Source organism: Meles meles, chromosome X, assembly GCF_922984935.1.
Source record: "Meles meles chromosome X, mMelMel3.1 paternal haplotype, whole genome shotgun sequence".
Lineage (NCBI taxonomy): Eukaryota > Metazoa > Chordata > Mammalia > Carnivora > Mustelidae > Meles > Meles meles.
In genome coordinates, this window is record NC_060087.1 from 19674532 (window position 1) to 19700351 (window position 25820).

Here is a 25820-nt window from a genome sequence, read left to right on the forward strand (position 1 = left end):
AGATCCTTCCAAATGCCTTACCTTTTGTTGGAATCCTTCACCCCGACTTTTCTTCTGCCCTCTGCCAACAACAAAAGCTGGGAAGCAGAGGGAGGCAAAACACTGAGGAATCCTGTCAGGTTGACGGGATCTAGACAACACAGGGAAACTGCAAGGTCAGGCCTAAGGAATGCCCTCCAAATACCTTGGCAGGAAAGAGCACATATGGATATTTTGTGATAAGTGTGGCTCAGTGGGTTAAGCCACTGCCTTCGGCTCGGGTCATGATCTCAGGGTCCTGGGATCGAGTCCCGCGTCGGGCTCTCTGCTCAGCAGGGAGCCTGCTTCCCTCTCTCTCTCTCTGCCTGCCTCTCTATCTACTTGTGATCTCTCTCTGTCAAATAAATAAATAAAATATTTAAAAAAAAAAAAGAAAGGAATGTTTCCAACTGTGTATAAAGGCATTCTGCCCTAATTTCTTTACCACACAGGAGGCAACATGGTAGGGTCACGATTTAAACTGTCTTGAGAGTATTTATTGTTTAATAACTCCTCCTCCCTCTGCCCCACCCAGCTACCCTCTCGGTGTACTTTCTGGTCATCCTAAAGGCTGAATCCATTCTTCTCTCTGGAGGAGGAGAATAAACGTGGAAACCAGGACAAGGGATCAGGCCTCCATTGGGCCCGATGTCCGTGTGGAGAGTCACTCTTCGGCAAGCACGGTTTTCCTAGGGCGCCACAAGGTAGTTCTTCCTCAAGTTCAGCGGTACGCTCATGGAATTGAAATGCCGCTTCCCGTCTAAATACAACATGGACTCTGAAACACAGAAGAGAGAGCCGTGAAGAAACCCACGGACCTGGGCGCCTGGGTGGCTCAGTGGGTTAAGCCGCTGCCTTCGGCTCAGGTCATGGTCTCGGGGTCCTGGGATCAAGTCCCGCATCGGGCTCTCTGCTCAGCAGGGAGCCTGCTTCCCTCTCTCTCTCTCTCTCTGCCTGCCTCTCTACCAACTTGTGATCTCTCTCTGCCAAATAAATAAATAAAATCTTTAAAAAAAAAAAACCCGCAGAACCTTACAGAATCATCGAACAAACACGAGACTACTTGAGAACACGAGGGTAACAACGAGCGTGCAAAGTGGCACTGGGCATGCATGCCCTGTGGAGCTGGGGCCAGGGCCGTGCAAGGCTCCGGAGGGAGCGGGCCTCCACTCGCACCCCTCTCCTTGGGCTGCACCAGTCTCTGACCACCACCAGTGCTGACCCCTCAGACAACGGCCAGCCCGGGCACAGCAGTGACAGCCACCGGCAGGCAGCAGTCCCTCAAAAGCACAATCTTCTAAAAATACATTCCAGAGCTAACAGGCAGCAGTACACATCCTACAACAATTTAAAAGAAGGAAAATGTCTTTGAAAGTTCTTCCATTCATTAGGGACAAGCAGACACCGCCGCTCACCTCCATATGTTCTGGGGAAAACCAAGGGCACTTCTTTTTCCGACATGAACGTGAAATGAAAGACATTGGTGGTCATATGCTCTTTACTCTCAAGAGAGGCCACTTCACTGTGTACTCGGACTTGAATGTACTTGTCCTGAGTAAAGCAAACCTAGGAGATTTAGACATGACAGTCAGTCAAGTGCATTCGCGAGGCGGGGAAAGGCAGTCATAAGATAAACAGTGGCTTTAGAAAAACAAACTTCTCTTCTAGGCCCAAACAATAAAAAAAATTGTGTTTTGCCTCTCATCGCACACCTACCTGAGAAGATAGAAACAGCAACGATCCAACATCCACGGGTTTTTGAAACATGATATCGTCCACTGCTACTACAAACGGTCGGGAGCCCCTAACGGAAACAGGCAGAACTGGGGTCAACCACAAAATCCACATGATTTCTATGTCTCCCCTAACAATGAGCTGAAGCAAAATTTCAATGATCAAAGAATAAACCTGGGGAAGGGGGAAATAATCCTACCAGTACGAAATGGTAAGCGAGGCCCCTGAGACCAGACCACCCCTCTAGCTCTTCCCTCCTGCCTGTCGTCACCATTTCTCAGGTCTTGAATGTACTAAGGGACAAAGGCAGAGCAACAGCCTTTGAAAAAGTAACACCACAGGCAGGTGGTATCACTGTACTATGTATTTAAAAAAAAAAAAAGACTGTATTTATTTGACAGACAGAGATCACAAGTAGGCAGAGAGACAGGCAGAGAGAGAGGAGGAAGCAGGCTCCCCGCTGAACAGAGAGCCCGACGCGGGGCTCGATCCCAGAACCCTGGGATCGTGACGCGAGCCGAAGCCAGAAGCTTCAACCCACTGAGCCATCCAGGTGTCCCTGTGGTATGTATTTAATAACACAGCACGTGCCCCAACACATCCAGACTGGGCCAAAATGTTTCAATTCAAGGGGGCAGTACACATTGCTTCTCAAAGGTTACAACCGCCTTCCACCCAACTCACCCAAAGTTACAAGCAGTAGCCCATCCGAGTTCATACGCTTTCCTCATAAGGAAACCACCAAAGATCCGATTGAAAATGTTGCGCTCCTATTGGACATAAAATAAGGCTGAACATACACAAGCTCACGGCCACCCTCCAAGACAGAAGAAAGAACAATGCTGCGGAACGGAGGTCAGTTTAAAGGTGTGTCAGATTTTACGTGAGAACCATGAATGCGAGTTATCCTATTTAAAGGATTTTTCATTAACTTACGATACCTGCGGGTGGCAAACTTCCAAGCTCTTCAGTTTTGAATTCTCCATCCACACTGCGTTGGGGGGCAAAACTCGACTTTGAAAACTTACAGTCCTGTACAAACAGAGATTTGGTAAACCCTCTTGAAATGCCAGGGTTTTGCCGACGAAAAGTACAGTATTTGCAAACAACCCCCAGTATGCCAAGGCAGGCCTAACTGTGGAGAGGGCCAAAGTTTAAATGCTTTCACAACCTGCACGCTCACCGTGCTAACTTACTTTGGATCCAGCGTGTTAAGAAACATCTCGTGGATGGTAGTCCTCTCCTCAGCACTGGGAGCCATTTTCAGTAATGACTTGGCACTGAAGGCGACCCTTCTCCCCTTGTTCACTAGAACACGGGACAATAAGGAGCTACGATCAGGGTGGGGGTCACACTATAGCACTGGGGTTCCTGACCTGGGCTGCGCTGGACCCTACAAAGGTAACATTTCCAGATTTCGTAAAGCCCACGGGCAATTATACACATATCCCAGAGAAGGCTGCTGAGGCTACGTAAGCTATCCGGCGACTCTCGGCCTCCGGGAGGAAACTGCACTGGCTCAGGTGGGGCTAATTAAAGACCACATGGAAAGACCATCCCGGCCTAGACCCCTGCCCAGCAGTTATCTCACTGATCCATTTATTACAAAATGAGAAAGCAAATTCTTCCACTTCATGAATATTGTCTACTTGATAAAACTGTTCAAACTGAGGACTCCAGTTGAAAAAAAAATAAGGCATTTTTAATTTCAATAAATTCTTGGCACGAGAAAGACACGTGACTGCTATGAGGAGTCCATCCAGACTCTTCCATAACCTCCTCTGCAGTACAGTCAATGGGCTTTTTAAACTGTATCTTTATGTTATAAACAATTAATATACATTCGCCTTGTCTAAAGAGCTCTTCTTCCTCTGGGCTTTCAGGGATGAGTGGATTTACAAATGCCGGCCTAAAGAGAAGAAAAGAAAAGATTACAGTTTAAGAGGTGTCATGACCCAGTCAATATGGAAGGTGACCAATTACCCACTCATTTCAAGAAGTCTTTGCTGCTGGTCTTGGGTAATGCTGCCTGACTGCATCCCTAATAACTCTGGAACAACTGAGGAGCTTTCTGGTCTTGAACTAGTCTGTACACTAGAAAGTTCACATTTATAAAAAAAAAAGGATACCGCCTCTCCCCGAAAAATTTCACCTGATCGCAGTAACGAGGAAACAGTCAAAAATAGGCTGTAGAACATTCTACAGGACACCTGGCCTGGACTCTCCAAAAAATGCCAATGTCCTTAATATCCGGTGGTGGGTATTAAGGAGGGCACGGATCGCACAGAGCACTGCGTGTTATACGCAAACAGTGAATCATGGAACACGACAGCAAAAATTAATGATGTGCTGTACGGCGACTAACATAATAAAAACCAAATAAAATTAAAAATGTCAACATCTTAAAAGACAGAAAATGGCAGGGGGGCTCTTTTAAAAAAAACAACAACAACATGTTAACCACATGCAGTACGTGATCCTTGTTCAGATCCTGACTCGAGGGGAAGGGCTATAAAACTAGGGACAAGTGGCAAAGTCTGAATGTGGGTCGTACATTAGATAGCACCACTATAGCACTTAAATTTCTGGCTATAATAAAGGCATCAAGGTTATGTAGCAGAATGACCTTATTATCAGGAGGTACGGGCTGAACCATCTAGAGAAGTAGTCTCAAAACTTACTTTCAAGTGATTCAGAGAGAGAGTGCCCATGTGTGTACTTAGAGTGAGAGGGTCACAGAATAAGGCTAGTGGCAAAACGTTAATCGGTGCCTTTAGCTGGAGCCTAATCGGTGCTCACTGCATTATCCTAGCTCTCTATAGGTGGCAAAATTTTCAAAATGGAAACAAAGATACTGAAATGGCAGCTCAGAAAATTCAAAAGCATCATCTGCAAGAGAGTTTAAATCCAGCCCTTTCCAGGGTTGGCAAGGAGGCCCAGGCCAGCCAGCAGCAGCAGGTCGTCACCAGAGGACGGTTTGATCCTAACTCACTCTTCCAAGTCAGCTCTCCATGCAGCAGGAAAGGTTTCTCGCTGCAGACTCCTTCAAGTTTCTAATAAAAATCAGACTCCCCACAGGCCCCTAGACTGTCCTGTACCCCCAGCAATCCCATTCCCTTCCCTCCCACCCGAGCACCAGTGTTTCTCCGTTTCAATGTCTCGGGTATGATTCCTGTTAGGAACCAAAAATACAACTTAAGAGGAAGAAAGTATAAAGCCAAAGAAGTTAAAATCTGTAGAGTTCAATCTGACTTGGAATTGATGGTATAAACTCATGACGCTGGGTGTGTGTTTGTTGCTTTTTAACACGCATCCTAGCTCTGTCCACTGAAAAGGCGTAGAGACAATGACAAAGAAGAAACAACACACAGTTCTTATGCCCGGATTCTGGTCTCTGAATACCAGTGCTCACTAAGAGGAAACCTTGGCCTCCGTGGAGAAATGGCTGATTCCAGGCCCGAGGCAGAAAATGTGTTAGATGAGCCCAAACATCCCACTGTACCAGAAAACAGGAAGACCAGAGGGGAAATATGAAAAGGGCTTTTCACAGACAACAAGCTTAAAGGGGGTCCTACTGCCCAAAGATGGTACACTCTGAGCCCCAGGAAGAACAAAGGCTGCAATTTACTGACATACATACCATTAAAATCCATGAATTCACAATGACGCTTCTTTAAAAAGCCGAAAAGTAGACAAGCCATGTCATCACTGGCTAGTCAAGCAACCCATTACTTGGAAAATGTGTAAATAAAGGGCAAGAATGAAACATTAATCCTGACTTTCCTTTACAAATCAAAATGCCCTAGTTAACAAAGGAAGGTTCTTCTTTCCAGAACTCCAGGTAGTAAATATAGGAGGAAAGACAGGATTTACCTTAATGATCAGCAATGGACATTCAAAGCACTGAAAGAAGGGGCACCTGGGTGGCTCAGTGGGTTAAAGCCTCTGCCTTTGGCTCAGGTCATGATCCCAGGGTCCTGGGATTGAGCCTCAAGTCGGGCTCTCTGCTCAGCGGGGAGCCTGCTTCCTCCTCTCTGCCTGCCTCTCTGCCTACTTGTGATCTCTCTCTGTCAAATAAATAATAAATAAAATCTTTTTTTTAAAAAGGCACTGAAAGAAGACAGGGAACTAGCTATTCACATGGTGACAAAGTACACTCTGGGAATACCCTGTACCCCACTAGGACCTGCAGATTATTGCTGATCACACGAGGATCAAGTGAGCCCTCCAATGAAAAGGCCAGTTCAGTCACCACTGATCCGCCACACGCCAATCTCGGCATCACTACGAGCGGGACAACCTGTACCTGACTTGATACGTGAGATTCATTACCATTTTGAGATACGCATATCTCATCACCTACAAGATGCTCTCATCAAATAAGCTGAACCTGAATCCGATCAAAGCTTTAGATCTAACTTCAGTTTACAGAAAATACTAGGGATACAGAAATAAGTAAAAAAAATACCATGAGGGAGCCACAAGACAAATCCAGAAAGCTGGACACTGTACAGAAGAACCCATTTGGCCTTTCAACAAGTTGATATGAAACACTAAGGGGGCAACGAGGACACACAACTGTTCTGGATTAAAAAGCCTTAAGAGATCATACAATTCTGTGAATACACTAAGAGTCATTAAATGGTACCCTTTCAATAGGTGAATTGTATGGTATGTGAATTATATCTCGATAAAGCTATAACAAAAATAAAAGGCTTAATAGACATAAAAATCAAATATAGTACCTGAACTTTGTTTGGATCCTGAGTCAAACAGATCATTAAAAAGATATCTGGGGAAAACTGAATATGCATTGACCATGAGAATATATTACAAACTTACTATTATTTTTGTTATGCACTCTAGTGGTAATGTATTTTTTTTTAGGAAAATATCCTCATCTCTAAAGTGATCCCTACACAAAAGTATTCAGAGTGAAAGGTCATTATGTCTAGGATTTGCTTTAAAATATAACAAAGAAAGTAATATAGTTTGGAAAAACAGATGAAGCAAATATGGCGAAAAATGTTTAAAAATTCTAAGTCTAGTTGATGGGTATATGGAAATTCATTACAGTCTTCTCTCTAGTTTTATGTCCCTTTGAAATTCTCAAAATGATTAGGAAAAAAGAGAAGTTACCCTTTATTTTCAGAATCACGAGCCACCATTACAAATGTCGCATCCAGAACAGGACAAAATTCATTGCCATGTAACTAAAGAACAATGGAAAGAAAATACAGATGTAAGAAATGCATTTACTGGGAAGACCTGCTGCAATTCTAACAGCTAGCGCGCATGCTTTGAAAAGGCTGCAATTAGAAAAAAGCGCGTTCATTAACCACCATCTCCTGAGCTGCCAGGCACAGAACTAAGCTCTGGGTGAAAGACAGCATGACCAAGGAGCCTGTGGTGTGAGAGAGGAGAAGGACTTCCTAACATTCAAACAGCATCCATGCGAGAAGGGCTGGGATGACCATGACCCACAGGCTCTGGAACCATGCGTGACTGAGACTAAAGGGCAAGGGTCACAGAGGGACCGGCCCCATCAGCATCATGGGACTGTCCGGCAGTGTGCAGGATTCTGCGTTCTCCACGCCCGCCCATCCTCACGAAGGCACACAGAGCCAGGTGAAGGGCCCACTGCTCCCACAGACATTAGTGTTTTCAGTTGCCAACGACCAGCCCGTTTGGCTTTCCTTAGCTGAGCCTGGGGGGCTCCCAAGAAAGGGTGAGGGTCAGTGATAATTCTGTGGATGAACTGAGACATGCACGATGCACAAGGCTTTGAGGTTTTAAGGCATTTCTTAACCTCCGGGAGTCTGTACTTGCAGGAAAGTTATGCCGTGAAGTCATCAGCTGGGGGTGCGCCAGGCTCGCGCGTCAACAGACCTCACCCCTCATCCTCCTCCCTGTGCCCATTCCGGCCCCATCACCCTCCCCCTCGACCTTCTTCCCACATCTGCTCTAAGCCCGAAGGCACTACATATAAAGCCTTCCGCAACACGGCCCAGATTCCTTTCTGGCTGTTCACCGAACACCCCCTCACACCTGCACCTTTTGCCCTAGCCACTGCTGACAACTTGGGAGGTCCTGGAACGTACTATGCTAGTGAACTCGTCACAGCCGCCCTCCTCTGGACACTCCTCCCCACCCCTGCCCCATTCCTCCCCCCCAGGCAGAGGTCACCATTCCCTCCTTGGTTTGCTACAAGAATGGAAACGAAATCCTCCCCTGAAAGTGGTTTTCAACACAACAGATGGATACCACCAGCGTCTGGATATGTGTCGGAGAGGTTTTGGTTGTCACATGACTTGAGGGACATCACTAAAGGGGCAAGGGTAACCAAGGAGCTAAACACCTCACAACGCAGGGGACTGTCCTGCATAACTTCCTATGTGCAATGCCAAGAGCGTCCCTGTGGAGAAACACTGTACAATGCTTCAATACTAGAGACTGTCCCCGATTCACAGTGAGATTATATGCCAACAAACCCACCCTAAGGTGCAAATGTCATTAAGTCGAATACACATGACCTACAGAACGTCACAGCCTAGCCTAGCCTACTGGAAGTGTGACATTAGCCTACGGCTGGGCAGAATCAGCCAACACAAAGCTATTTTATAACAAAGCGTTGACTACTTCAGGTCATTTATTGAATACTGTCCTGAAAAGAAACACGGAATGGCTGCCCGGGGACAGGCGGGTTGCAAGTGTATGAGTCATCGCTTCTCACCATCACGAGGCTGCAGGGGAGCCGCAGCTCACAGCTGCTGCTGTGTTGCCTATCACTCGCCCAGGAGGAGATCAAAATTCAAACTTCAAAGTACAGTTTCTACTGAACACTGTTTCACGCCATCGTAAAGCTGAAAAATCAGGGCGCCTGGGTGGCTCAGTGGGTTAAGCCGCTGCCTTCGGCTCAGGTCATGATCTCAGGGTCCTGGGATCGAGTCCCGCATCGGGCTCTCTGCTCGGCAGGGAGCCTGCTTCCTCCTCTCTCTCTGCCTGACTCTCTGCCTGCTTGTGATCTTTCTCTGTCAAATAAATAAATAAAATCTTTAAAAAAATAAAAAAAAAAGCTGAAAAATCAAACCATCCTAAGTTGGAGGCCGTATATCACGTTCATTTACATACGTGGCAGAGTCCCTCCACAGCATGCACGCCCTGAGGACCAAGATCATTTTTGCTCACGTCTGCATCTCTAGCACCCAGCACAAGCACCGGCAGAGAGCAGATCATTGCTGATGTATGAAATAAGGCAGAAAATGATTGAGCATTACTAGACTGTAAACTCTAAGAGAATGAAACTTTGTTTAGCTCACCGCCATATGCCTAGCACAGAAGAGGCCCTGCAGAAACAGTGGCTAAGGGAACAACAAATGAATGGATGTCAGGAAGTGGGCTGGGCGACTCACGCCCAGATGCTGTTGTGAAGACATGTATAGCCTAGCAGAGGAGAAACAGATGTGTCCATATGCAGCTCGGTGGAGAAGAGATTTGCAGGCGCCAGGAGAAAGGGTCAGAGCGGGGGTGGTGGGGAAGGAGGCATGGGGATGGGACAGGGGCTGCGAGCTAGAAGGATGAGGGAAGCATCCGGGCATGAGGGGATCTGGGAGCACAGGCGGAATGCGGATCTGTGGAGCCAGAGCATGAGGACATCAGGCCAAGAAGAAAGCCTAAGCAAGGATACTCATCCAACCCACTGTTCAAACTACGTGTTATCAGAAGGAACACCGACTACGGCCAAACATCGAGAATGCAAAAATGAACAACGCTCTACTCTTAGGAGGTTCAAAATGTCCCGCAGCAAGCTCTAGGAAGGTATATAAATGCTAAGTTGGTGCGAATACGGTTGTGGAGCTAGTTTATGGAGCGCCTTGGATCTTAACTAGTCCAAAGAGTTTAGATTGTAATGCACACAGAACGGTCATAGAAGGTTTTTGAGGAGGAAAGCGAGATGATTTGAGGTCGGCTCTGGAAGGTCTAACCGGTCCCTCAACAGAGGGACCACAGACTGCAGCAAGGAGTCTCACTAACTAGGCCCCTGTGTTCATTCAAGGCCTCGCTGCCTCTTGTGTGACAAGAACGAAGTCTGGTGAGCTGTTCTGGGTGATGAATTGTAAGGCTTGCCAAAAGGCTGTGGAGGCAAAGGCGAGACTCGAGGAGGATTAGGACCGCAGAAGAAGCTGAGGTGCCCAGTTTGTCACATGCTGGATTTGAGGCACAAGAGCACATGCGGGGGCAGAGATGTAACGGGCGCTCGGAAGATAGGTCTGAAGGTCAAACCCAGAGGACTTGGGACCACCTCCACAGGAGTGATAACAAATTAACATTACTGCCAACATGGCATTAGTGGTCACTGTGTGACAGGCAATTCTACCAAGTAATTAAGACAGTTGGGTTGTTTTTTTTATTCATACTTACCAAACAATATAACACGGTACTGTTTCCAGGCTACACTTGAGAAAACAGAAGCTCAGAGAAGGTACGTCATCTACCCACAGTCTCATGGCTAATAAGCAGCAGAGCTGGGATTTGAACCTACAGGTACCCAAACCAAAGGCAAAGCACCTACCACCAAGCTTCCTCTCTGGAATGGAAGGATCACTCAGCTCTTGAGTTATTAGCCAAAATGGCCAATGAGAAACACAAACTTAAAACAGAAGTTTGTACTTGTCTGACATTAATTTTCATTGGCTCTGCCCTCGCAATAACTCCTGCGTCTCTTTTCAACCTATTTGGCCAAGATTCAAATCACCAAGAATCCTCCAAAAAGCAGATCCGACAGCAGGAATCGGAGCAGAAATCTACCATGAAAGTGGCTCAGTCAGATAAGTGTCCGACTCTTAGTTTCAGCTCAGGTCATGATCTCAGGGTCCTGGGATCAAGCCCCATGTCGGGCTCTGCGCTCAGTGTGGAGTCTGCTAAGATTCTTTCTCCCTCTGCCTCAAAAATAAATCAATCTTAAAAAAAAAAAACAGTGTGGACAAATAATAGCTATATCCCCTACAACCTGCGTTTTGTTCTAAAAACAGTGTTACCGTCAGTGATAGCAACATGGGAGTTAAAGAATCCAACTGCTTATATATAGCATCAAATAAAAAACTACTTAACTATTCTGATAAAACTTTAATTACTGCAGAGCAAGCTTCAGACTTTTCTGAAAGGTGAAATGCTTTATCATTCCAGAACAGAAAAAATGTATCTGAATAATGGGCCTACTGAATACCCTGGCATAACTGAAGAAGCCATTCTTTTTGTCCCTTATTATTTCTTTTTGAGTAAAGTTGACACACACTGTTACATTAGCTTCAGGTGTACAACACTGTGATTGAACAAGTTTTTCCAGTATGCTATGCTCACCATTCGTACTCTGAATTATCTGATTTCTGTGCTACTATATCCTCTTTGAGGAAACTTTTCTGGTCAAATGTCTTTACTTCTTTATAATAGCTACTCTGAATTCTGCTCATTAGAGGAGCTGTTCCTAACTGCTGTATTGCTCTAAGTGACTGTTAGGGGTTGAACAGTGTCCTGGAAAAAGATCTGAAGCCCCACCCCTCAGTACCTGTGAACATGACTTTACTTGGAAGTAGGATGAGGTCATACTAGAGGAGGGCGGGGCCTTACTCCAACATTACTGATGTTCTTGTAAGAAGAGGGGCACCTGGCTGGCTCATTCGGTAGAGCATGTGACTCTCAATCTCAGGGTTGTAAGTTCGAGCCCCACACTGGGCACGGAGATTACTTAATTAAAAAAAAATGAAGAGACATAGAGACGCAAGGGGGAAAAAGTATATGGCAACGGAGGCAGAGACTGAAGTGTCAGAGCGGCAAGCCAAGGAATGCCAAGCACTGCCAGCAAACCACCAGAAGCGAGGAAGAAGGGAAGGATTCTCCCCCTACAAATGTTAGAGGGATCATGGTCCTGCTGAGGCCTTGATTTTGGACTTCTAGCTGCCAAGCGGTGAGACAATTTGTTTGAAGCCACCTACTTCATGGTACTTTGTTACCGCAGTCCTAGGAAACTAACAGAGTGACCACTACCATTCATGCCTAATGGAACTCCGACTCATGTGAATTCACTGGGGTAAATAGTTATATGTGATTTGAAAGTAATACACACTGAACATAAACACCAAATAACGTGTCAGCCTTTACACAGGAGGAGGACGTTAACAATCCACCATTTACTGGGCGCCTGCGTGGCTCAGTCAGTTGACCATCCGACTCTTGATTTCGGCTCAGGTCATGATCTCAGGGTCCTGGGATGGAGCCCCTGGTTGGACTCTGGGCTCAGCACGGAGTCTGCTTGAGATTCTCTCTCTCCCTCTGCCCCTCCCCACATTCACTTTCTCTCTCACTCTCTCTAAAAATAAATAAATCTAAAAAAAAAAAAATAACCCACCATCTGCATGACATGAACTTTCAATTATTTTTTTCTAGAAGTGGTGAGCTGTATACCTGTCCACTCACAGAGAGGTAAATACGCTTTTCTTTCACCAGGCCTGGCTAGTGGTGTTGGAACCAGCCGGCACACTTTCGCTGCATACACACCTGGAACATTTGCATCTTCACTTCCATGGATGTCTTCCCAACCCAGCTGACATGGCCACTGAACTTAATGTCCTGTTCTGGGCTTAAGCTCATCTTACACATATCTACAAAACAGAAAATCAATCTGAGTTCAAACCACACCCAAAATTTTCTCTATTACAACTGGAAAATTTCCCTTGAAATTCTGGCAAATTCTACCACATTTCCTTTTTTTCTTTTTTTTTTTTTGTCTTCAAAACCAAAAGAACTTTTTTGACATACAAAAGAAATTGATGTAGCTTTTGGAAAACCGCAGACAATGCAAAGAATATAAAAAATAAAATGGAATTGGGGCGCCTGGGTGGCTCAGTGGGTTAAAGCCTCTGCCTTCGGCTCAGGTCATGATCCCAGGGTCCTGGGATCGAGCCCCGCATCGGGCTCTCTGCTCCGCAGGGAGCCTGCTTCCTCCTCTCTCTCTGCCTGCCTCTCTGCCTAGTTGTGATTTCTCTCTGTCAAATAAATAAAATAAAATAAATAAATAAAATGGAATCACACAAAACCCTTCCACTCAAAGAATATTATAATAAATATGTATCTTGGTATATAGCATTCTAGACATTTTCCTTTGTATATATATATAAAGATGCCCCCATAAAAGGAAATATTTCCCCTAATTTTAACAATCTCTTGTAATTACTAAGAATTCTAATTATGCTCAGAAAACAATATTGCAGGGCACCTGGGTGGCTCAGTGGGTTGAAGCCTCTGCCTTCGGCTCAGGTCATGGTCTCAGGGTCCTGGGATCGGGCCCCGCATCGGGCTCTCTGCTCAGCAGGGAGCCTGCTTCCCTCACCCCTTCTCTTTCTGCCTGTCTCTCTGCCTACTTGTGATCTCTGTCTGTCGAATGGATAAATAAAATCTTAAAAAAAAAGAAAGAAAACAATATTGCTTACCAATCTTATCCACCAGGGCTGTAACTATTGACAAAGGAGACATCTTAGCTTCATGAATTCTGGTGTGCATGTAGCAAATAAGAACTATTAGAGAAGAAAACAAAATAAAGGAAAAACAAAATTATTTCTCAACATTTACAACTGATTCCCTGAAATTTTCTTGTTCTGAAGACCCAACCCCCCATATCCCACTAGTGGTCTTATCTGAGGACCAAAGACTTTTCATACATTGAAGAGATTTGGGGATTCTCTAATCTAACTGCCCACTCAATTTTAGATTTGGTGAAGAAACTGAAGCCCAAAGCCCAAGCCTACCAGGTGTCCTGTTACCGCTGCACAGAGATGCAGTGCCTCAATTAGAGCAGGACCCCAGCACATGAGTCTGACAGCATCAAACATCTTCATAAAAGAGAAACAAATCACAAGGACTCAGCTATCTGTTTTCCCTCTAACTCTTTCCTAATCATAAAGCAATTATTTCACTTAAGTTTTCCCTCCTTCCCCATAACACCCTTGACTCCTACACTACCCTGTGGCCGTGTACTTTCCATATTTCAATAAGCTTAGTGTAGCTCTATGCATCTTATGAAAAACAACCCATTTAAAGTTGCATTATACTTCTGTGTTTGGTGGCCTCATTGCTTCCCCATGATTCATTCAAACTTGGATCAGTAACCCTCAGGGTCCAGGGTCTGCATCCTATAAATATTAGTTAAGTGAGAATAAATCCTTCCATCCATGCACCTGCTAAAGGATGCACTGGGGGAATGAGAGGCTAAAGGCAGGAACGTCCATTTAAAAGCCTCTGCAGTGCTCATAAAATAAATCGCGTGTGGCTCAACTATGGCAGTACCAATGGAAATGAAAAGATCCTAGAGTTAAGAAGGTACACTTGACAAGACTGTAATAACCCCAGGTCTTTAGCTTGCCTGAGTGAATATGGTACACCATTCACTGAAAAAGAGAATACAAGAAGAGTAGAATGGACTATTTTCAACATGTTAAATTTGAGAAGCCTATGGCATATCCAAATGGAGATGTCCAGGAGGACAAATGGGTCTAGAACTCAGAAAAGCAAGGCAAGAAACGCAGCTTCCTAAGGATTCCACATACTGAGAACAAGTGAAGCACTGGCAGTAAACGCGATCATTTATAGTGCATGTACAGATAAGCAAGAAAGCGCAGAAGACAAAACCCTGGGCATAACCAACACTGAAAAGGTTACTAGAGAAAGAGGAACCCACAAAGAGACTGGGAAGGAACAGCCAGAGAGGCAGGAGGAAATGTCCCCAAAGCCCAAGGATGAGTTTGGCAATACTAGGAGCCACAAAGGGGTCAGGTAAACCTTGAAGAGCGCCCATTAGATCATGAAATAAGGGGCCAACGGAGGGCTTGGCAAGAGCAGTTCAATGGTGAGGAGGAGCAGAAGCCAAAACATGTGAGACTGGGAAGTAAACAGGAAGTCAAGGCATAAAGGAAATAAGAGCGAACGACTTTTTCTAACTCATTCCAGAAAGTGAGCTCTGAAGTGGGGGAGAAAGTTCGACAGTGTTGTAAGGGAAGGTGGCTTTACATAGTCTTCCTTGTAGGATGGAAGAACCTTGAACATGTTTATAAGCTGAAGGAAATGTGAACTTGAGAAAAGGCTTGAGATATGAGAAAGCATAGGTGATAAGGCAAGTCGCTGGAAGAACTAGAAAGAACAGAATCAAGTCAACAGGTGAAAGGAATGGCCATCAACAGGAGCCAGGGAGCCCAATGTGGAGCTCAATCCCAGGACCCCGGGATCACGACCTGAGCCAAACGCAGACGCTTAACTGACTGAACCACCCAGGCGCCCCTGACCAGGTTTATTTAATCTGAAGGGACAAGCATCTGGGTGTTAAGCCTAACAACGGACTTAATGTCTATATTGTAGAAGTCATTAGAGCCTTTCTTTAAATCCTTTCCCAACAGTTCAGTCCAAAAGTCATTAGAAAGAGCAAGTAAGATAGCCCAGAGTAGGAAGCTGAAGCCCATATGGGGTCAGGAGGACATAAAGAAGGAGGCAACAAGAGCAGTGGCCCAGCATGTTGCAGACTGAGCACAATGAGGATGGTGACCCTGCAGAAGGGGGCCTAGGATGAATCCCAGTGAGATGAGGGGAGCATCCACGAGGGGTCCGTGAGGGGATGGGGTGGCAGAGGTCTGAAATTAGTTTCATGCAGCGGACACCGATCAAATAAGTAAATGGATTTAGGACAATGGAGCCAGCTGGAAAGGGAATTACAAATACGAAAAGGGAAGAAATCAATGAATCTGCGGTGCTGAACCAGAATTGGAACGTTAGCGTGAACCCATCATTTTCACAGATGGATAAACAGACAGACAGAAAGACACAGATGTAAATGTATGCGCATGTGCATAGATTCCCCACCTCATCTACTGAAAGGGCATGGGAGCCGTGACACCCCAGCAGCGAGGACCACTCCCAGCACCGTTATCTTGGTTTCTAATTACCATTCTCCATCAAGAACCAGAGCTCCTTGGAGCTTTGGCTGATTCTGGGACAAAGTCAGGGAAAGTACAAATAAGCCTAGAATGTCTTCCTGTGCCAGAAAGTGAGGACGTGCTCACAGAATGACAGGAACACATCAAAAAAAAAAAAAAAGAAAGAAAGAAAGAAAAACACAAAAAACACAGGCCAGTGTTGAAAGGACTGGGACAGTCCCAGCCCAATCTGAGCACCACAAGAGATGAAAGTGACATATTATAATCCACTCAATAAAATAGGAATCCTTGAGTCCATACAGATTTTAAAATAATAAATTGGAGGTCTGATGAGAAATGGACTGTTTATAAGGTCTGAATTTACCTGCCTACAAGGCACGTATTCATTACAAAGGGGTAAAGAGTAACTTTACAGTGAAGAAGTCTGGCTGAATAACATTCCATCAGAAATGATGAGTAGCCACCATTTGCATCAGTGTGGATGGGACTGGAGGAGATTACGCTAAGTGAAGTAAGTCAAGCAGAGAAAGACAATTATCGTATGGTTTCATTCAGAAGACCATAGGGGAAGGGAGGGAAATCCAAAGGGGGAGAAGTGAGAGAGAGAGATGAACCATGAGAGACTATGGACACCGAGAAACAATCTGGGGGTTTCACGGGGGAGGGGTAACCAGGTAATGAGTATTGAGGAGGGCACATGCTGTGATGAGCACTGGGTGTTATACTTAACTAATGAATCGCTGAACACTGCATCAAGGACTAACTATGTACTATACGGTGGCTAACTGAACATAATAAAAAAAGAAAAAGAAGAAGAAGAAGAAGTCTGGCAGACACCACCTTCAACAAGGAATCAAAGTTCACATCCCAGTGATGGGACAAATGAGAATTATATACCAGTTGATGAGATGCAGTAAGAACACACCATCATTTCTGTAATGTTCCTGCCAAAGATGCAGGTCTCAAATCTAATCTTGGGGAAGTGTCAAATAAATCGAAATTGAGAGAAATTCCACAAAAGAACTGGCCTACCACCTTCAAAAGTACCAAGGTCTTGGAGATCAGAGAAACATGGAGGAGCTGTTCTTGACACAACAACTAAATGCAACATGTGATTCAGAACTAGGTCCTTTCTACTGCAAAAGACCACTAGTGAAAGTTGAATGGGGTCCGAGGATTAAAGAATCTCAAGTAGCAGCGTTAATTTCCGGATTTTGATGGCTGTATTGTGGTTATGAAGGAGAATGTCCTTCTTTGTAGGAAAGACTAATGAAAACCACCAGGGGTGATGGGCATCACATCAGCATTATCTTACATGACTCAGAGAAGAACAATTCTTTGTACTGTACTAGCAACTTTTCCATAAATTTAAGACTTTTTGAAAAGTAATTACAAAGAAGAATTAATGAGATTACAACGTTAAGCAGGAATCTACATTTTCGGGAAAAAAATTATGACAACTCAGAGGTAACAGAGACTCTTCTTTTACTCCTCTTTTAGAATATCCTCATCTGTGCAAGTTAAAGAATTAAAAAGTCCCCTCCAGCCAAAGGATTCAATGTATATCTATAGTAATACTAAAATAGTAAATATCTATTTAGAAATACTAAAATAATACCAGTACCTCCTAAGCTGTCAAGGTCCTCAAGAATCCTGCCAAATCTGTGAAATAAAGACAACTGCGATTAAATGAAAATCATGATGATCATCCCTTAAAAAGGAAGAACAGTTTGGAGAGATGAAAGGTTCTCAAATTGATTGTGGTGATGACTGCTTGACTCTACAAATATACTAAAAACCACAAAATTCCTCACTTTACATAACTGAACAGTATGATATGGGAATTACATCTCAAAGTCACAGTAATTAAAGGAAATAAAATAAAAACAAATAAATGACACCAATAAAAAGAGCACTGTGTTACCTTATGGTGTTTTGAACAGTCAAATATTTCTCCCGTAATTCAGGCTGACTACCCAAAGGCAAGAGAACCTCAATATAACTGTCTCTCATTCTCCTGGGTGGCAGTCCTTTCTGTGACTCAGCCAAAAAACTCTGAAGTAATTTTCTTTCCTCCATTGCTTTCACATGGTCTCTGAGAAGAAAGGATGCAAACTTCATGAAACATGGAGGCAGTGCTAGCCCGCATGCCAGTGACAGGCAGGCACATCAGACACCATCAAAGGAGGAAAACGAAGGTCTGGACCTACTTCATCCGATCTTCCTTCCCTCCCTCCCCACCTGATACGTGGTGGAATTAAAAATTTTCTGTTAAAATACCTTGGGCTTGTAGATTAAAAAAAAACACTTATAAGTGATAGAGATGCACCCAAACAAACCATATAGTCTCTTCATCAAAAAGTGTATTCAAAAAACAGAACACCTGACATCGAATTCAAAATGCAGTGATGGACACAAACATGTGTATGGGCTAAAGAACACAGTGGCCACTGAATACCATATTCCCATTCCTCACCTTGACAATTCTCACATTCTCTGTGCCCCAGCTCGCTCTCTCTCTCTCTCTCTCTCTGCCTTCAATTTCAGAAGAGACAGAGGAAGAAAAATGGAGCATATCCAAAAGAAGTATGGAAGGCAGAGCAAAAGGTAAAGAGGAAGAGAACGTGAAAAGGAGACGGAAAGGGAAGAAAAAGAAGAGATAATTAGAGTGGGAGAGAAGAGAGAGAGACAAGGGGATAGGAAACTAAAATGCTGACAATATCATTTGTTCAGATGTCTTTCTAAGTTTCACTTATAAGGTATAATTGCCAGAAAATGTTAGCTTACCAAAAATAGAGGGGGTAAAGGAACAAGTTAAATGGCACCAGGTAAATCCTAAATATGGAACATTCTACAGGACAAATGGTTTGACCTCTTTAAAGTGAAGCTCACAGGAAAAAAAAAAATGAGGGAGGGTAATTGTCTACTATTCCAGATTAGGGGAGACCAAAGAGCCATAACCACTAAAGGCAATATACAATCCTTTATTGGATCTTGGTATTTTTTTAAAAGCTGTAAAAGACATTTGAGGAATTACTATAAATTACTATAAATTTACATCTGTAAGAGAATATCGTGTTTGTTAAAGTTACATAATTGCTGATTTTGTTACACAAGAGTATTTATTTATCAGAGATATATGCTGAAGTATCATGCTATCATGATACCTATAATTTACTTAGAAATAGTTCAGCCAGGGGTGCCTGGGTGGCTCAGTTGTTAAGCGTCTCCCTTTGGCTCAGGTCATGATCCTGGGGTCTTGGGATCAAGCACCACATCGTGCTCCCCGCTTGGCGGGAAGCCCACTTCTCCCTCTCCCACTCCCCCCACTTGTGTTCCCTTTCTCGCTGTGTCTCTCTGTCAAAGAAATAAATAAAATCTTTAAAAAAAAAGAAATAGTTCAGCATTGGCGAATCTGGAAAACCCTAAGTATCCAATCAAGACGGTAGGGACATAGGTATTCATTTTTTCTACTTTTCAGTAATTTGAAAATTTTCATATAAACAGTTAAAAAGAAGTCCTTAGATAATTTCTATACCAACAATACATTATTTTATGTCTAGTGACTGCTTTTTCTTTTTGTCTCATTTAGTCTCAAAATTTCGTACACCAAGAAGGATATTATCTTATTTCACAGCAGGGAAGTACTCAGAGACCAGGTTAACTATGAACTGACAAGAAGCAATAAAAAGTCAGGATGCATGAAATAGAAAAACCAAGAAACTTGGGTTTAAGTCCCAAACCCTAATACTTAATCCTTCAGTCTCTCTGAGTTTCAGTTTCATCATCGGTAAAAAGGATAGGAATATACACCATAAACATGTCACAGGTTTTGCTGAGAACCAGTGAGGTAAAATGCCAGAATACACTGTGAAAAAGGCAGAGTGCATGTAAATCACAATATTTTATGACAATAGTACATCAAATGATGAGTATGTTGGAATGCTGGTCTTCTCCCCCCAAGTAAAAAAAAAAAATACCTCTCAACCCATTTCCGAACACAGGACCCCTTCCATCCCTACAATGAGACCATCAGCTGGGCCTAAATACAGCCTTGCCTATAGGAATGAAGAATGAATGACCACAAAGCGTGCTTACCTCCAGTTTGTGGATGCTCCTACGATCTCCCGCAACTTATCACGAACTAAAATAAAAATAAAGAGGTCACTCCAAGAAACGAAGAAACATTGGAACTGGATTATGGCAATGAGTTCAAGAACTATGAAAAGCAGTTAATAAAAAAAAAAGAAAAGCAGTTCATGCGCTCAAAAGCTTTAAAGAATGATTAATTTTCATTTAATGCCACAACAAACAGCTTAGGAAAGGGATCAAGCCTCTGCTTTCTAAAAACTTGAAACAACTATTGTCTCCTTAAAGCAGAAAAGAATACTCTGGTGCCAATCACTCGGATTTACTTACGCAAAAAAAAAAAAAGGGTAACTGCAATCATTCATCAGGTGGGACAGTATCACAGTCAGTAGGAGCCCCTTTATGATGGAGATATTATGACCAAAATCGTCACCTCCTTTCTCATAGGCAGTAATAGATCAGATTGCTTAGTGCAGGGACTAACACTGATAGCCAAGTCTCATTCTGATTTTTTATACTATCCTAAGTGTTAGAAAAGTTTAAGCCACAAAAATGAAGCAAAGACATAGATCAAAGAAAAGCAAAGAAAGCAATTTAATTTTAGCTAATGCTCAAAATATGCAAGAGTGAATTAATGCCAAAAAAAATTAAGAACTTAAAAAAAAGTTGATACGAATTACCACACACACCGTGATTCACATGTATAGGTGAACATGCTATATGGATAAAGGGAAAATAAATTAGATAAGCAGTGGAAATTAAAGACTAAAAAATAAATCTGTTTACATGCATTTATATAGGATTCATAAAATATATATTTTAGTTATAGGAAATTAACTATAGCAATCCTTGGTCCTTCAATAACTAACTGATCAAAATGAAATAAGGTTAGATAAAGATGCACTTTAATGAAAAATAGTTGATTTTTCTGTCAAACAATTGTTATATGCCATAAATTTGGTACAAACTCTAATTACAACTAAATCATCAGGGCACCTGGGTGCCTCAGTCGGTTAAGTGTCTGACTCTTGGTTTTGGCTCAGGCCATGATCTCAAGAGTTGTGAGATCGAGCCCCACACTGGGCTCTGTGCTCAACCTGGAGTCTGCTTGGGATTCTCTCCCTCTCACTCAGTCCCTCCCCCTACTCTCTTGTGCTCTCGCTCTAAAATAAAAGAAATAAATAAAACCTTTAAAAAACAACTAAATCATAGAGAACCACAAAACATACAGGCATATCCCATGTTATTGCATTTCACTTTATTGTCCCGTACAAATTGGATGTTTTTTACAAATTGAAATGTTGTGGCAACCCTGTGTCAGTGCTATTTTTCCAACAGCATTTGGTCACTTCATGTCTCTGCATCACATTTTGGCAATTCTTGCAATATTTCAAACTTTTTCATAATGATTCTATTTGTTATGCTGATCTGCGACCAGTGAGCTTTGATGGTACTATTTTATAATTGTTTTGATATGTCCACTGTTTTTTTAGACATAGCACTATCGCTAAAAGACTGCAGGGTAGTCTCTACAGCATCGTTAACAGACTACAGTGTAAGGTAAGTGTAACTTCTAAATGCACTGGGAAACCAACAAATTGATTTGACTCACTTTGTTGTGATTTTCACTTTATTGTGCTGGTCTGGAACTGAACCTGCAATATCTCTGAGGTATGCCTGTAACCACTAGGATACTGGACTTATTTCTGACCTTTTTTTGCCCTCCTGAGCTCCTTGAATAAAAGAATGTCCGGAAAGTATGCCAAAAAGTATACTTGCTAATCCCTGCTGACATAAAATGATTATTACTAGTTTAGTCAGCATAAGAAGAAAGCTGGGTACTGAGGGCCAAGAAAAACTAGAAATTTTAATTGTATATATATATATATAATAAATTTGTACCTTTTCAAGAAGCCACAATGTTAATTATAATGAATATTCCTAAATCAATATAGACATCCATAATTTACATATCAGACTAGTAATTAACTTCAACTAAGCAAGGATTAATATGTTTTTGTTTGTTTTTTATTTATTTATTTGAGAGAGAGAGAATGAGAGAGAGAGCGAGCACGAGAAGGGGGAGGGTCAGAGGGAGAAGCAGACTCCCCACCAAGCGGGAAGCCCGATGCGGGACTCCATCCCAGGACTCCAGGATCATGACCCCAGCCAAAGGCAGTTGCCCAACCAACTGAGCTACCCAGGTGCCCCAACTAAGCAAGGATTAATAGCTTCTCTAACAAAACTATAGATTAGGAGCATTTAGTTGCTACAAATGCAGAGCCCATGTCTTATCATGACTTATCATGACTCAGGTCATGATCCCAGAGTCCTGGGATCGGGTCCCATATCAGGCTTCCCCTGCTCTGCAGGGAGCCTGCTTCTCCCCCTCCTTCTGCCTGCCACTCCCCCTGTTTGTGCTCACTCTCTCTCTCTCTCTCTGTCAAATAAATAAATAAAATCTTTTTAAAAATCTACCTTTAGTATGTCTCATTTATCCTAAACTACCTATCTATATGCCTCCCAAGTAAGACAGGGGTTTTTTTAACCACGTGGGCCTAAGAGGTAAACACCCATGCTTGCCTTCATGCATATGGATGACTCCTTTTTTCTCTGGATTCTGGGATCCTTGAGTCAATCTTCTGCCAGGAATAAGCAGCCCCTTGTTCAAGGAACAAAACCTACGAAACAAGATAAAACACACTGGACTAGGTTCCACGGCTTCTAGGCAACCCCAAAAACCAGCCCCTCCTCCCAGAACACGTGGCCATCCCACATCCTTAGTATATACTTTCCTGTAAGGGTCTGTACTTGTTTCTCCAGTGTATGTATATTTCCATATGATGCTATTCTATAAATCATGTCTCCAACTGGAGTAAACATTTCATGAGAGCAGAGACCAATTAGCTAACAATCTATAAAATTAATAAAAGATATCAACCAGGTTTAATGGATCTACTCTTGCTTTTTTATTAACTTCAGAAGCCCAGAATCAATTTGGTAAACAGTTAAGTAAATTAATTATGAATGTTTATTACTAAACATGAACGTTTACTTTGTTCTTTATTCTCACACCATAAGCTAAAGCCAATTGTAAGTTAATCAATTTGAAAACAGAATTAGGGGCACCTGGGTGGCTCAGTGGGTTAAGGGCCTCTGCCTTCAGCTCGGGTTATGATCCCAGGGTCCTAGGATGGAGCCCTGCATCAGGCTCTCTGCTCAGCAGGGAGCCTGCTTCCGCCTTTCTCTGTCTGCCTCTCTGCCTACTTATGATCTCTGTCTGTCAAATAAATAAATAAAATCTTTAAAAAAAAGAAGAAAACAGAATTAGCCCTCTCCAGACTCAAAGAGAATATTTATTGGACTGGGGCAGAAATCTCCTAGTCCCCAAACAAAATAAAAACTATTGCCCAAATGTGCCTAGCCTAGTCTGCCAAAATAAGTTAAGTTGGTTTTAGTTCACTGTTTACGTGTTGACTCCTAATCACTCACTATCACATCAGGGATAACACACATATAATATCAGAGATTAACAAAACAATCTCCTGAATGCACAGTTGAAGAAAGCAAGGCAGTGGAGAGGTCCAGAACCCCCAATACTGTTACTCATTCTAGTTCAAATTATTAGTAAATTCTTACTACCTCATGCCAGGACACGTGAGGACTAACTCCCCACCACCCCCAAAAAAGATTTTTCGTCTGTCAAATGGGGTGGTTCTAGGGCCTTATCCTCCAGGACTGTCATAAGGAGAAAGAAGTTCACGTACACACATGCACGCATGAACGCATCTGCAGGAAGCTGTATTTTTCACAATCTCGGGCTACTTCCCTTTTATATATGCAGCACTGAGGTGGAGGGAGCATAAGAATGGTTTCATCACTACCTAACACCTCAGTATCTCAGGGATACTGGTTTATCCCCTTTAGCTCTCTGGAGTTTTACAGTGAAATTCCTAGGTAGGCCTTTAGAAGAAACTGCCAAGAGCCTTTGGGACATTCAGGCCCTAGGACTCTGTGATTGAACTTCTCCAATGAAAGAAGATCGAGGAGGCCAATCTCTTCGTGTCTTGCCTAGGAAGTCCCCGAAGTCACCTAAGGTGTGAGCAGAAGTGTCTCAGCTCTGTTCTGGGTCCCAACAGTAGGTGTCCAGGAAGGGTAGGTGTCCAGGAAGAGTTTTCAGTACATTAACAGGCAATGCCACCCATATGCCCTGCACTCTGGGGAAATGCCTCAATTTAGAACCTGAACAAAGGTGACTCTTTGTTGAGTCTGGGGGGAAAAAAGAAGCTACGAAAATTTGCCCACTTGTCAAATAACCTAATCATCTCCAATAGTCAGTATTCGTTGATGAACTCTTGCACTCGCTGAACACTAACAGAGTACCTGCTTAAGGTTCAACAGAACTCACAAGAAAGGAATGCAGGTTTATGGGAGTTTAGGGCAAAGAAAGAGACCTCCAAGGGGGAGAGGAGATCAAAAAAGGTTTCCTTGGGGAAAGGCACATGGCAAGACCATGTAGCTCTTTTTTTTTTTTTTAAGACTGACTGATTGATTGACAGAGAGAGCACGCTATGCACAAGGAGGGGGAGCTGGAAAAGAAGAACCAGACCGTCCACTAAAAAGTGAGCCGGATGTGGGGCTTGATCCCAGGACCTCGAGATCACACCTGAGCCGAAGGCAGGCACTTAAGTGAGCCACCCAGATGCCCCAAGACTGTGTAGCTTTGTGAAAGGCCCCTCCCATCATGTCCAATGTAACCTGAAGTCAACTGTGGCCCTTCCTGTAATGTAACACTGTCTAAACAATGTTAACAAGGCTTTTATTTTTTAAGTTCTATGAAAGAGAGGGAGAGAACCTTTTTCAACCAATAGCAAGATCCATTAGGACAGTGAATGAGAGAGAGAGAGAGAGAGAGAGAGAGAGAGATCCACGATCCCCAAGAGAAAAGACGGAGTTCAGTGTCAGTCAGCGCCAGTGTGGGCCACACTGAGTTGGTGGCACCTGTAGTGGGATGATTTCAAACGCTGTAACAGGGTAAGACCCCTGGGGACCTTGCTAGGCACAAAGAACCTGGGGACAGATGGAGTGCTCGGGTGAAAGGAACTGGGGGAGAGCCAGCCTCGTCCTAGAGTCTAAGTCCCTAGGCGTTAAGTGGGCAAGCTGGCATGTGACACATACAAAAAGGCATCCTCCTTGTCCTAGTAGCCTAATCAAGTCCCCCACCTCGCGCCCTTGCTGCTCATTAAAGGTAAAATTTAAATCAGCACCAAAGGCCCCTAGGCACACGGTCCTAGTGAGGTCCTGACAGCCCAAGAAGTACCCCGCAATCTCTGCGCACATTAAAATACACTTTACCCAGAGTCCAAGTGGTCAAGCACTTACCCCTGAAAATGCTCTCCAAAGGAGGGCAAAGGGTTGGAAAGTTAATGTGGAAACCTAAATGCGAGCTTTCGGACAAGGGGCTAACTCCAAACCACACCCCTGATGAACACAGAGAAAGGAATTTCGAGGAACACCCAACTTCCTCCCTTAAAGTGCCGCTTCGCTTTTAATACCAAACTCTGCTCCAGAAGCGTTTAAGGTGGGGGTCGCGGCGCCCCACCCTAAGCCAGACGGCACCGGTCCGAGCGTGGTGGAGGAAGCAGGGGGAGCCCCTTCCCACCCCGTCCCCCGGGGGCCCCTTCCTACCCCGCCCCCCTTTCTGCCCCCAAACTAGCGCATTAGTCCCTGCAGCTGGCAGCCGGTTCCTTCCGCCCAGGCCCGCTAGCAGCCTGGAGCGCGAGCGTGGGCTACCCCAGGACGGCGCCACGCTGGCCCCCTGCTACCTACCGCAGCGCCGCCCGCCTCATCGCGCTCTGCGGCCGCGTGCACCACCAGAGACCCGGGCCACGCGAGCCGGTCGGCTGCGGGAAGTTGAGGGAATGGAGCGCGCGAGCGCGGGACCCGCCGTCGCTCCCCACGACCGCACCCTCGCGGAGCAGCCGCCCGGGGGCGGAGCCTCGC

General features: G+C 44.0%; 1 protein-coding gene across 2 annotated transcripts; it reads right to left on the bottom strand.

The window, feature by feature from the left end:
* Nucleotides 1-487: 487 nt before the first annotated feature.
* On the bottom strand, nt 488-25820 carry ACOT9 (acyl-CoA thioesterase 9). Of its 2 annotated transcripts, XM_045995705.1 has the most exons (16): nt 25647-25820; nt 22401-22498; nt 20507-20533; nt 19827-19872; nt 17653-17823; nt 17353-17390; nt 13239-13322; nt 12307-12410; nt 6892-6965; nt 3594-3661; nt 2949-3060; nt 2694-2784; nt 2437-2522; nt 1735-1822; nt 1434-1584; nt 488-796 (listed from the first exon to the last, which is right to left on the bottom strand). In XM_045995705.1, exons 1-16 carry the CDS (start codon nt 25664-25666, stop codon nt 708-710), a joined length of 1347 nt encoding a protein of 448 aa, XP_045851661.1. In that variant the 5' UTR covers nt 25667-25820; the 3' UTR covers nt 488-707. The 2 variants fall into 2 exon arrangements, with proteins under 2 accessions (XP_045851661.1, XP_045851662.1); XM_045995706.1 differs by lacking the exon at nt 20507-20533.